At 35.6% G+C, this 12,956-nt stretch overlaps 1 protein-coding gene across 1 annotated transcript in view; it reads left to right on the plus strand.

Moving 5' to 3' along the window:
* PLEKHH2 (pleckstrin homology, MyTH4 and FERM domain containing H2) overlaps positions 1–12,284 on the plus strand; it is a 62,293-nt gene extending 50,009 nt beyond the window's left edge. The window contains exons 23-31 of the mRNA XM_068396714.1: positions 417–594; positions 2,425–2,580; positions 4,023–4,120; positions 4,507–4,648; positions 5,393–5,538; positions 7,111–7,240; positions 8,130–8,216; positions 9,689–9,826; positions 10,925–12,284. Of these exons, the coding sequence (XP_068252815.1) occupies positions 417–594; positions 2,425–2,580; positions 4,023–4,120; positions 4,507–4,648; positions 5,393–5,538; positions 7,111–7,240; positions 8,130–8,216; positions 9,689–9,826; positions 10,925–11,107 (1,258 nt within the window). The 3' untranslated portion in view covers positions 11,108–12,284. The remainder of the gene's footprint in view (positions 1–416; positions 595–2,424; positions 2,581–4,022; positions 4,121–4,506; positions 4,649–5,392; positions 5,539–7,110; positions 7,241–8,129; positions 8,217–9,688; positions 9,827–10,924) is intronic.
* The last annotated feature ends 672 nt before the right edge of the window (positions 12,285–12,956 follow it).

Raw genomic sequence — 12,956 nt, forward strand, 5'->3', positions numbered from 1 at the left:
ATCTCTCATTTAATATTTCAGACCTTTTGACATATATTTTAAAATAAATTTGAGTAGAATTGTGGGCCGGTGCTACTAAAATGTTGTACATGTTACTTCTGTGCATCACTTGGGAAAGTTATCCTTTGTTTTGAAAAATACTCTGCAGTGGAACTCTGACTGCATGTTGCAAAACCAAGAGAACCAAAATATGGCAGTTACACAAAATACTCTGAGCCATGTTCATCTCTGGCACAATTCTGTCGGTCTCAGTGGACTAAATCTCTTTATAATTCCACATGGAAAAATGTGTTGGAAATCTCACAGAGTGAAATCTGAGTGCTCCTCCCATTTGGCACCCCCAGAGAGATATACTCAGAGTTTACTGTCCTTTCAATCAGTCCCCAAGAACTGCATTATTTCTTTTTTTGTCACAGGACTGAATTTGGGAAATATGCAATATATTGTCAGCGATGTGTAGAGCGTACCCAGCGGAACGGGGACCGAGAAGCCAGACCTTCCAGAATGGAAATCCTTTCCACTCTTCTAAGAAACCCCTACCACCATTCGCTGCCCTTCAGTATTCCAGTTCATTTCATGAACGGCATATATCAGGTAATGTCAGGTAGTCCATGAAATCTGACCTCCCAACTCCTTGATATTAGCATATGCATGAAGTAGCATATCAGAAACAGAATTGTAAGTGTTAAGGTAAACATGGTTCAAGTTTCATCCTGTGCCAGTGCTAGCAATGGCAGGCACAAGGTAATTAAATCAGATTTGATCAACGAAGAGTAAAGGTTTTGGGAAAAATCTTTAAAAGAAAGAATAAAAAAAATAAAACCTCTTAAGAGTGAGAAATACTGAAGTCCTGTTTCTTATTTAACCTGACCACCAGATGAATGAATTAGACTGAAGAACAGGGAAAGGTATTAAATTCCACTTCCTTTCATCAGACATCTTGAAAGTCAAATATCTCGGAGAAGGCCTGGAAGCACAGCTGAAACTCCCATTATCAGTCACGAAGGATAACCATATTTGTTACAGAACAAACGCAGCTTCATTCTTAACTCTTTTGGGACTTCATCAGTCAAAGCCTGTAGGAAAATTTCCTGAGCTTCCATGCATACTGCTTCACATCCTGGTTTGTGTTTCTAACCTTGAGAGCTGGCTGAAAAGAGTTTTTTAACAATTCACAGTATTCCTAGACAGAAAGCAGGTTTTTATATGAAATCAAAACTATATTGAATAAACTTTTCTTTTCAGATCACAGAACTACTCTGCTTTTTTTACCCCCTCTGAGTTTCTTAATTGCTTACTGCTTGCCCAGTAAAACAGAAAAAAACCCATGTATTTAAATCATCCTAAAAGGTTTCAAAATTGAAATTTGAAGAAGAAAGGAATAACTACTCTCTAGTTAGTTATTGCTCAAAAATGTATACTTAAGGGTTATGAAAACTGTAAATAAATAAATAAATAACTTCAGTGGGATCAGCAAATAACCAGTTATAGTGGTATTGAAAACTCTTGTATTCATCTCTAAAGCTAGATGCAGCAAATTTTTTTTTGATTCCAACCACTGAGAAGCCCAAAATAGAAGTCCAAGATCCTTTTTCAAGATGTTTCTTAAAAAAAAGAGGTAAGGGGCCTTCTTCAACATATCAAATACAGGAAACACCCTCAAAGTAGATATAAGTGAACATCAGCAACTAGTGCCTGTATAAAAGCCATTTGCCATCTCTTGCTAAAATGCTTAAATACTAGTAACAACATACAAAAATTCATATTTGGGAAAATAAAACTTAGAAGGCTTTCTCAATTACTGGCCTATGTAGTACTGACAACATCATCTGTAAAATATTTCAGATCTGCCAGTGTAGATCTGCCAGTAAATACCCCTCTGAAGTTGCACATGATGAAAAATGATTCATTGATCTCATTTTTCAACACCATATTGAAAAGTGTAGGAAGTTATGGTTTTCTTCATTTTTCAAGTGGTATTTGTCACATAAAGCTCAGATACTAGACTGCTTTCTGTTACATAGATTCTGTAACAGAAATACAAGTATAGCAAGTGCAAAGAAACTAGTATGAACAAAGAAAAAAACCCCAAAAATATTACATGTGGAAGCTTTTTGATAGTGACTTTGGTTTCGTAAACAAAATGCAGTAAGGTATAATCTGCTGGGAAGTTCGTCAGTTTTTGAATGGAGAAAAACTCCGCTAAGCTGTCTTCCCATGTGGAGATCTTGAATCTTTTCCAAACCCTTTATGGAATTTTTTTATTTCCAATGACAGTAAGTTATTCACAGGGGATGGAATGGGTCTTACATTGCCACTGTTATTCTAGAGGTATTATCTTTCAGTATCTTAGAATTTTTGGGGGGAGGGGTTGAGTTTTTTTAGTAAGTTTGATAGCAAAATACATTTTGGCTGCTTTTTTAGGTTGTTGGGTTTGATGCCTCTACCACAGTGGAGGAATTTCTGAACACCCTGAACCAAGATACAGGAATGAGGAAACCAGCTCAGTCGGGATTTGCGCTGTTTTCTGATGATCCCTCTGGCAAGGATATAGAGCACTGTCTTCAAGGAAACATCAAGGTAAACAAAAACCTTTAATGCGCTCTGCATATAAAACAACAAAATATCTTCATCTTACAGAGCTCTCTTCAGACAATGCAAAGGAAAACATTTTTCAGGCTGAAAACTGTCTTTAGGGTTTTTTTCCCCATAAGTTACTACATAGTGTTACAAGGGTAACACATAAGGTAAAAGGAAAGATTTAAAAAAAACCCGCTTTTTCAATTGATGAAATTCATTCAGTGAACTATATTTAAAAGCTTTGTCTAGGAGACTCGTATTACTCATAGAAGTATCAGCTGGGTTAAAAAAGAAAAAGTAAGCTGTTACTAATCACAGTCCTTTAAAACTAAAACGCAATTGGAGTCCAAGATGCCTTTAGAGATTTCAGTTAACGTTTCTTGTATAGCTCCAAAAGATGACCACTTGAGTCCAAAAAGTCATTCATACTGGGGAAGAAAAAAAGAAAGGGTTCCTTACCTAAATACAGAATAATTAGGATTCAATTCAGGAAACTTCCAATGTTTGGCTTATCACTGTTCTGAATTTTAGTTCGTCTATTGCTAGAATTAAATTCTTTGCAGTAAAGATTGGCAAAATGCAATATAATCTATGCTTTAATAAAATATTAGATATTTTTCAAGCTTTTCAGCAACTAGTGAATAATGAATTTTTTGTGCTTCTATCAAGTAGTTCTTTTGCACCTGCAGCCAATGTTCACAGCCTGCACTTTCAGTTACAAGGTGTGGTACAACCAGGCCTTAGTGACAAACAAAAGCAGGGTCATCATGATCCGCTCTCTTCCCCTACTAGAATAGGTACCATATGGAAAGCAAAATGTATTAAAAATGTACTTATTTTCTTGGTAAATGCATCTTCAGAAGCCAGTCACATTACTGCTTCCAGGAAGGCTCTTTTATGAAGGAATGGTGACATGAAGCCCAGCAGGGCTCCCGGGACCTCCGTTTCACCTCCTCCCTTCTGCCCACCTACCCACCTACACCGCTTGTCGTGAACCACTCTCGCTGCACTTTATAATAAACTTCGTACAAACTTTATAGCAGTTATTAGAAAGGACCTAAAAAACTTCAGCATGCAGCAGAAAGAGAAGGCAGAGATCAAAGGCATTTGATTAATAATGTAACAACTCACTCTGTATAATTACACATTCATTGGCTGCTGGTAAATCAAGTACCTGGCCTTTCCATATAACCATGCTATGGCTTGTTTCCAAAGCTAGTGTGTGTGTTGCAGGATAAACAAACAACAAAAATGTTAATTATTAAATGCTCCAACTAAGAAATGCAAGTAAAGTTATCTTTAAGTAGGTTTAAACATTCAAGCTATCTATTTTTCTGATATGTAATTGGTAAAAGATATTAACATAAGTAGACAATTTCATTCAGAGGTGTTTTCAAAGAGGAATACATGGCAAAGTCAGTTTTGTGTTGCTTTCCTTCTAGATCTGTGACATTATTTCAAAATGGGAGCAAGCCTCCAAAGAACAACACCCTGGGAAATGTGAAGGCACAAGGACTGTCCGTCTTACTTACAAAAATAGGTTTGTATAGCAAGTATAACAGCTCTGCCTTGTCCCAGCATTTGTTTTTAACTTCTGCAGTTTCTTCATCTGAAAAATATTGGCTGACTCAAAGCTTGCAACAGAAATAGTAAATGGGTGTAACAGGAGAATTTTTTTTAAAAAATTAGAGTGAATTTTTTCTAGTTCTTAAGAGGGGAGCTGGGCTGCCAAAAAAAAAAAAAAGGCAACACTGAACTCAGAAGACAAATTAAGTATTTGCCCACTGGTTCAAGTACAAGTGTTGCTCTGCTAATGTGTTTTGACACTGATGTGAACATGTCACATTCAGAGCAGATACTGCTAATCCTCAGGGCTAATGCATTTCCCTATCTTCTTTATTTAATAACTTTCCGTCTTTTCTGTAGGCTGTATTTTTCAGTTCAAGTCCATGGGGAGACAGAGAGAGAGAAGCTGCTGCTAGTATATCAGACAAATGATCAAATAGTCAATGGACTTTTCCCTGTAAACAAAGAACTAGCGATGGAATTGACAGCTCTTTTAGCTCAGGTAATCCTTGTGCATTAATGAATCATACAGCAGTCTTACAGATGAAAAACTTGAATAAAGAAACTGGTCCAGGATTGCTTGACAGTCAAGTGACCTCCACCTTTTACAAGTGATAGTGCAGGAAACAGACTGGGCTGGAATCTTTGTGCAAGGCTAACTCTGTACTTCAGTGGAAATGGTTTACGGCATATGCTGCTGTTGGCACCAGTACGGATAAAATGTGCTTTACCTCCTACACACTCAGGCCCTCTTTGATTAAATATCATGTAATCATGTACCATTTCTTCATTCCCTATTCCTTACATGATTTCTGCAAGTTAATACACCAAAGTAACAGCTGTTTAATGAAAGCCTAGGACTCCTTCACTAGACATGGTCTTGATAAGATCTGTTTTATTTTTAAAAAATTAAAGGCTCAAGGGAAGGTTATTGAGAAAGTTATTTGATGGTATTACTCAATAAATCTAAATTGGTTTGTGTCAGCTGGAGACCTAGCAATCTCAGTGCAGAACTAGTAAGTATTATATTTGTACAATTTATACTTGATATTTATCTTTTTTCCATGGTAAATATAAAATAATAAAATTACTTCCATGACTTTTCTATCGGTGAAAAATATACATTAATTGACAAACTGTTTTTCATTGTATACTTGGTAAGAGAGGACAATACAGCTCATAATACCCAGCTAGAAAATTACTCTGGAGTAACAAAAAATTATTTTCTTCATGGTCTTTCCCTTAGGTAGAGATTGGAGATTTTGAACGGCCTTTCTCAACTCCAGCAGGGCAAGTCACTTCCCAGTCCAAGTCCAATCAAACACTAAAACAAGTTTTGGAGAGATTCTACCCTAAGAGATACAGGCATGGTTGTTCAGAGGAACAGTTGAGGTGAGATGTATTTTGAGATTCATATTCTCTTAAAATCTAGGAGTGAAATGAGAAGGTTTTAAATTGTCATTAGGTACAACTTGCTGTTATGCCATATTTGCCTAAACCTATGTTTGAAACTCATTTTCTACTAAATTGAAGAACCCATTTCCTCTGTATATTTCTAATCTAAACAGAGGACCATCATTAAGCACGCATTCCAGCAAAAGCTGTACAAGTTACTACATAGTGTTACAAAACCCAGCGATTTTGAAATTCTTGTTTTTCTTATTCAGCAAATCTAAATTAAGTGTGTGCACAGACAAAAGGGCTACTGAAGGTAAAGGACATGAGGATCTGATCTGAGTGTTTGCTCTTCAAATGTGCAATCTCTGGCAGCCAGTCCAATGGGCAATAGGTTAATCTAGTGGACTTGCTAGTAAGGTATCACTTAATTTAAAATGAATAATGTGTAGGTCATTTCAATCAACACCTACTAACATGAAGAAGAGCAGAACAGTGTAATAAATTCTCCAAAGTCAATGATACAGCAATTTTGAAGTCCAATAAACATCATAGAAAAGTTTTCCTCATTCTTTACTACAGGGTTGAGAAAGTTTAAAGCTATTATCATATGCACAAAGTAACATTATTACATACTCAAAAGATAATAGGGACGTTCAGAAGTATAGGCAGAGTAACTAGGAAGTTATGCAATCAATTCCAAAGAACAAAGTCTAAGAGGTCCCAGATTACACTAACTCATGGAGAAGTCAAACATCTGTTGAACTGTTCAAGGAGCCCCTAAAGTACCAATTGCCAGAGCTGGAAGTCTGTGGCAGGGAAAGAATCACTCTGTACCTGCCCTTTTTCTTGTATTATTTTGCTAAGTGTGCATTCTGACTTCATAAACTTCTAGTAATAGTAAGCTGCAGGAGAAAGATCTCCCCCTCCCTTTTCTTGGCCTGCATCTAATAATCTTGTGGCTGCTGGGTGAGTCGTTCCTGCAAGTCAATGTGTTAGAAAGGTATTCTGGGGTTTTATTTTTTTTGGAGGATTAGCTTTCCTCAGGATCATTTTATTGAACCAGCTCACCATGGGGCCACAAAATGGTTCAAGAGCCAGTGTGAATGCATACGCATCAGAAGCACCCTTTTTGGTTGCAGCACCCAGATACACTACTCTTTTTAGTGTATCTTCCATATCTACTGCTAGCCACAGGTGAAGATATGTGCTAAGCCGGATGGATTTTTGGAATGACAACTGGCATAGCTGTTGAGTACTGATAAAGCTAGATTGATCATCTGTAGAGACATATTAAAAGATGTACTAGACTTTTTCCCTTTATGCTGCAACTGCTACATCAATATTTAATCATAATGTTGCAGAAATGAGAAGATACTTTGTAATTTTGATGTGCGTAAAAATATTAAATGACGTTTTGTATTTATTTAATACTGTAGAAGTGATAGTTGTTGTATTAACTTAAATTATCATTTTAACAAATGGATTTTTTTTTTTGCTCATTAACGTCGCTATGGGTAAGCATTTAGTTTCCTTTAAATAACTAAATTACATATTTCATTTCAACAGACAGCTTTGTCAGAGATTGTCTACAAGATGGATGGCTCTCCGGGGGCACAGTGCTACAGACTGTGTGCGCATTTATCTCACCGTAGCCAGAAAATGGTCTTTCTTTGGTGCTAAATTGTTTGCAGCAAAAGTAAGAAACTTCACTGAGTTTGAGTGGTGGGGGTTTTAATATAAATAGAATTTACAAATAGTAATACCTTTTTGTTGAAAACTAATGTGTTATATATGTGCTGATTGAATCTCGTCAAATTACTAACTTGTTTAAGCCATATACTGGTGAAATGTAATAGCCATACTACTAAGTATACATAATAGTAACTTTCCAATACAGTTATTGCTCGGTTTACATTATTAATCTAGGTGGTATCTTTTATATCTTTTCATTTTATTGTATCTTACAATTGGGATAGCCTTTTTGTTTCAGACTTTCTTTTAACCTGATAACTAGTAGAATATTGAAACGGCATCATTAACTGGCTATGGAAGCTGAACCTTGCAGAAACACCAAATGTTGTTAAGGGTATTTAGAGCACTCCCTTCTGTGCTGGCCTCTCTCAATTTCTCTTAAACCACTAGTATCTTAATTCTCTTGATTCAAATAACAGCTATGTTAAACAGAACTGTCACCTCACCCCTTATGTTTTATTAGTAATCCCTATATATATATATATATATATAAAATTGCTTATCAGCACTCTGTTCTTTCAATATGTAGACATGTGCTAATGAACAAACTTTAAAACACCTGACTTTTTTTTTTTTCTATTAATGAGACTATACATTTTATTGGACTAAGCAGCGGGGGAGGCTTCAAGAGTATTAGGTTGAGTTCATAGTTCTGCCACTGGCCACCTACATGGCTTTGGGCAGCTACTTCAATTCCTTTACATCAGTTCCCTCCCAGTGTAAATCTCAGTAAGATCTGTGGATGGAAAGAGCTATGAAATAGCTGAGAGTTAATAATTATTTACATATTGCCTCATTTTTAAGTAGTAATTAAAGAACATTTTTCTTTGTAGCCTCTAGCAATATCCTCAGTTGAGAAGTCCTTCATATGGTTTGCTGTACATGAAGACGGCATAAGCATCCTAGATTACAGCTCTATGGTAAGTGGAATTTCTTTTTTAATTTTGGTCAAAGTCGATTTTAATACTGAGTATATGGAGAGATTCACCACCATACTACATAAAAGATGGCATTAGCCTTCCATGATAAGTTATCTAGTCTTAAAGTAAAAATTCATTCCTTTCAAAATGCTTTAATGTTATCATCATTATAGTAGCACTAATAATAGAAATAAGTGATTAATTCTTTGCGCGGAATTTATTTTTGTTTATCAGATACAGTTTTTATATCTTTTAATGAAATGTTAATTTTTTTATAATTCAGATGTCAGGAGATCCATAGTTACAGTTCGTACAATAACATTAATTTTCTTTTCCTGGAGACTTCATTTTCCATTATTATTCATAATACATACACTCTGCAAAGAGCAGTTACTTTAAAAGATTGTTATTTTCATTGTATTATTTTTGTTTAATAGTAGGTAATATAACCCAGTGTTATTTAATTATGTCATTTTAGGCTCTGATTTTTCTTTGATTCGCAATAAAAGTTTTCACAGAAGACGACTCATGGTAATCAGTGTAAAAAAGCAGTGCCTGAGAATATCCCTGCTTTAATTTATTTCCTGCAAAGAAACAGAATGGCATGGTGCTATTAGCAAGTGCTAATATTAAATATCAGAAAACTAAAATCTCAACTTTATAACTGTACTGATATGGGCCTTTTCATTATGTTTCTGTGCAGTTAAAGAAATAATAAAACAAAGAAAATGAGGAGAGCAAACAGCAGCTCCGTTCAGAGAACAAGCAAAATGAGCTTGCATCAGACTGCAGAAAGCTCTATAAGCACTATCTACTCAGCATTTCTGCAGAGCACTGACAGTTTACAATATGGGCAGGCCTCACTTGCCATTCAAGAAATGCTCAGTTTCCAGGGAATATTCTGATTTTCTGTAGGAAGGATCAAGAGTAACAGAAATGATGTTGCAAGGGACACTTAGAGAAAATGTTATTTCAAAATAAGGGCAAAAAAACGTTTAGTAACCGAAGGACGTTAAGTCAGTTACTGTACAGATACTGTCTCCTGATGAATTTTGAATGTGGACATCTGCAGCACGTGAATATGAGTCGTAATGATAAATTAAATGCTAATCGTAGACTCAAAGGCTGCTAATGTAGTGTTGAACATTGAACAATAAGAGCCGAGGCATGGAAAGCAGAGGAGACTTGAAGAGCATTTACATTTCATCAGAGATGTGAAAAAAAGAGAACAGAATTTAATTTCATTTGTGTGTATGTAAACTACATCACTGCACAAAAAGAAGTCCTGGAGTTAAATTCCTTTAGATGTCTCATATTCTGCTATTCAATTTATTTAGACACTGCTTCAATTTCAAATGGAATTCCTAAAATTAACTTCAAAGTCAGTGAAGACTTGTGTAAATTGAATTACACTTGATTTGAAACCTGCTTATAATATCTTTGATCTAATTAATCTGGTTTTCTTTTTTAAGAGATTAACAGTTACATATACATATAAGAGTCTGATGACGTTTGGAGGCTATCAAGATGATTTTATGTTGGTTGTTAACAATGCTCAGACAAAGGACAAATCAACTGAAAAACACCTTTTTGCTATGACAAAACCAAAGGTTGGTATATTATCTGCAATAGTTTCCCACCATCTGCTACTTTTCTCCTTTTTTTAGTGGTTAATCCTTAACAGATGTGAAAGATGAAACACCTTTTTTATTTGTAGTGTTCTCAGATTATTGACTTTTGCCAGATGGTTTTAGAAAGCGAAACAATTAGTAATGTAAGAGCTAACAGTGACAATACTGATGTGTTCTCTTTCTTTTCATGTCCCTGTCTATAACATTCCAAATTTTTCATAGAAGGACAAAGAAGGCTATTAAGGAGAGGAAGTATACGCGGTACCTAAAAACTAGTCTGTTTGCTTGATCAGCACCAGAGATGATTTTTAAGAAGGTACATTCGTGTTCTACAGTGGAATTGTAGAACACAAGATCTGAAAGATCAGTCACTTCTTAAAAATCTAGGATACTTTTACCTTTGGTAAAGAAATTGTTAATGCTTTTTAAATCTCGACTCTCTCCTGATAAGTTTGACTATATTTTTTAAAAAAGAAAAGATTTTGAAGCTTTTTGCTGTTAGAACAATTTACAAAACAGAATACAATATTCCACATATAAATTTGGGTCAAAACATGACTCTTCATACAAATATGCATAGTAAAATACATCTGTTTAAGTTTCCCTCAGATTGTGCCCTTATAGGCAAGGTGTGTGGATTGGAAAGAGAAAATATGGTAAAAAACTCCCAGAAGACTTTATTTCTTTTATCTACCCTGCATCTTTAGTTCTCTGAGCACTAGATATTTTCTAGCAAAACTGAGGGAACACATCATGAAAGTTTTTTCTAAGAGTGTCATCTTTCGGACTTCAGAATCTCTCTCAAAGTAAAATAAAACATCTGTTTGAATCATTGAAGACTGTGGAAGACAAAGTATCCAGCATACTGATGGGAATAACATTACATTACTGGCAAGGAGCAATAGAAAAAAAGCTCTATTAGGCATCTCCTCCCTCCCCATCATTAATCCGTTTGATAAAGTACAAGTACTTTTCCAGTTGATGGTGATTGTCACTTGCTAAAAAGTCAGCTATTTTTTTCAGCAGTCAAAACACATCGCTGTGTTTTTCAAGGAGTTTTGTATGTTCCTGTTATAGATTCTTGAGATCACTCTACTGATTGCCAGCTATATTAACAACTTTCATCAGCTGAAAGGAGCTGCTCATCACCTCTCTGCTCCAGCATTACTGACACCTCAAAGCGGCCAGAAACTCAAGGAAATGGGGAGTCAGCCACTTCTTGCAAACAACAGACCAACGAAATGTCCCACTTTGTTATGAAAGGATTATGTATCATGATAATGCATCTTTCTTACAGAGTTTCTACACTGATTGAAAACTTTTTGATATAGAAGACATAGAGCATGGGCAGGTCCATTACCAAAAGAAAGGCAGACAGGTTTACATTCATTTCATTGGTATATAACAGGAGGAGCCCTTTAATTAAAGCCCTGGCCTGAACTGGAATTATGATGAGCCAGTTTAAGGATTGGTGGTGGCGTGTGCCTACAGCTCAAAAATAAATGTGTTGATAGTGATGGGGAAAGGTGGCCTTGGGAACAATTGTATAGAGTTTAGTCATTTTCCAGATATTTACTCAGGGACTGAGCTGTCTTCAACTCTAATTCTTCATCTCTGTTTTTCAAAATCATACAAGTTGTATAACCTTCATTTTGAAAAGGAATTTTTGTTTAAAAACAAACACCGAATATTTTCCACTTCCAGCACCCCTCCTTATTTGCAATATAAGCCCCATGGGACTAAAAAGAACAAATTGTTTGATTTGTATAATTGTTTCTCCTTTAAAAAAAAACATAAGCACATCATGTAACTATTATAAATTTAGAGTATTCTCATGATACACTCTAGCCTTTGTTATACAGCTCTTGGCAGATCTTCAGCCTTGGTCTGGTAAGTTTCTAAATAATCCCTCTCTGCCCCAGCCTTTTGGAAAAATCTAAATTGGACAGGCACTGTATTTAGTATAGTTCTGTTAAACAAGATCCTGTACCTAATTTCTTCTTTAATCCAGAATAATAATATAATACAGATGCAAGAACGACTCACAATTCAAAACACAAGAATAACACAGAAAGCCATTGCTTGAACTGTTGTGAGTAAACTTGGGAGGCGTGACATATAAAATCCATGTATGATGTGTATAATGTATATGCATTGATTCAGAATAATATTTTGTAAAAGTTGTACCTCTTGTTTTTCATTTGTATCCATAAATTTCATATTATAATACTAATATAATGTTCTTGCACACTGAAGTCATAATGCTGCATCTACACTATCGGACCTAGGAGCACTTTCAGTTGCCTTTTTCAGCTGCAAGCCTCAGTGCTACGTAGGGTCAAGTATGTAGAAACTACATCCTTTTTTTCTTCTAATCCTTACATTCTCATTTCCATGCAACAAAACCACTTCTGCAGGCTGTGAAATGGATCAGCAGCATACTCTAATAGATAGTTTAGGTCCAACCATAGAGAAGGTAGTCAAACATAAATCAGTGATTTATATACATTTCACAGTTTCCACTTCTGCTCATGGTAATGATCATGGATTATTAATCCCTTACTCCTAGTCCTCATCGTTTGGGTTTTTTTTAATTACTTAAAACTGAAGTAATTTAACAAAAATGAATTTTAATATTTGAAGGTTGAAAATCTCCTTTGTTCTATGACATTTAAACATTTCAGATATATACATACTCCTGTTGAGAGAAAAGGAATTTTCAGCTGTTTGCCCTCTATGAAAGGTAGGGAGTATCCTCCTGAAGAATTAAAATAGATTGGAAGGGAGATACAGGCTGTGAAAAGAACATGCTCTTAAAGAATGGAAAGACAAACTGGCAAGCTGACTTGCTAAATACGTTTCTTCTGAAAGCTCTCAAAGTCCTGCCACAGCTACTTAAGTCTGCAGGACTCAAGCCCCATTTTATGAATGGTACTATGGGCCAATGCTTTGTCTTGAAAATTACAAGCAAGTAACAAGCATACTATATCTAGATGCTTTCACATTTGCAATGCGGGAAGAGCTTCCTGTAACTTTCACCCTTTGATGGTGGTTGCAGCGCTAGGTCCTTCACTTTCAACAGGGCAGGGCCAGCAGCAGGAGGTTTACC

This window comes from Nyctibius grandis, chromosome 1 (assembly GCF_013368605.1).
Source record: "Nyctibius grandis isolate bNycGra1 chromosome 1, bNycGra1.pri, whole genome shotgun sequence".
Lineage (NCBI taxonomy): Eukaryota > Metazoa > Chordata > Aves > Nyctibiiformes > Nyctibiidae > Nyctibius > Nyctibius grandis.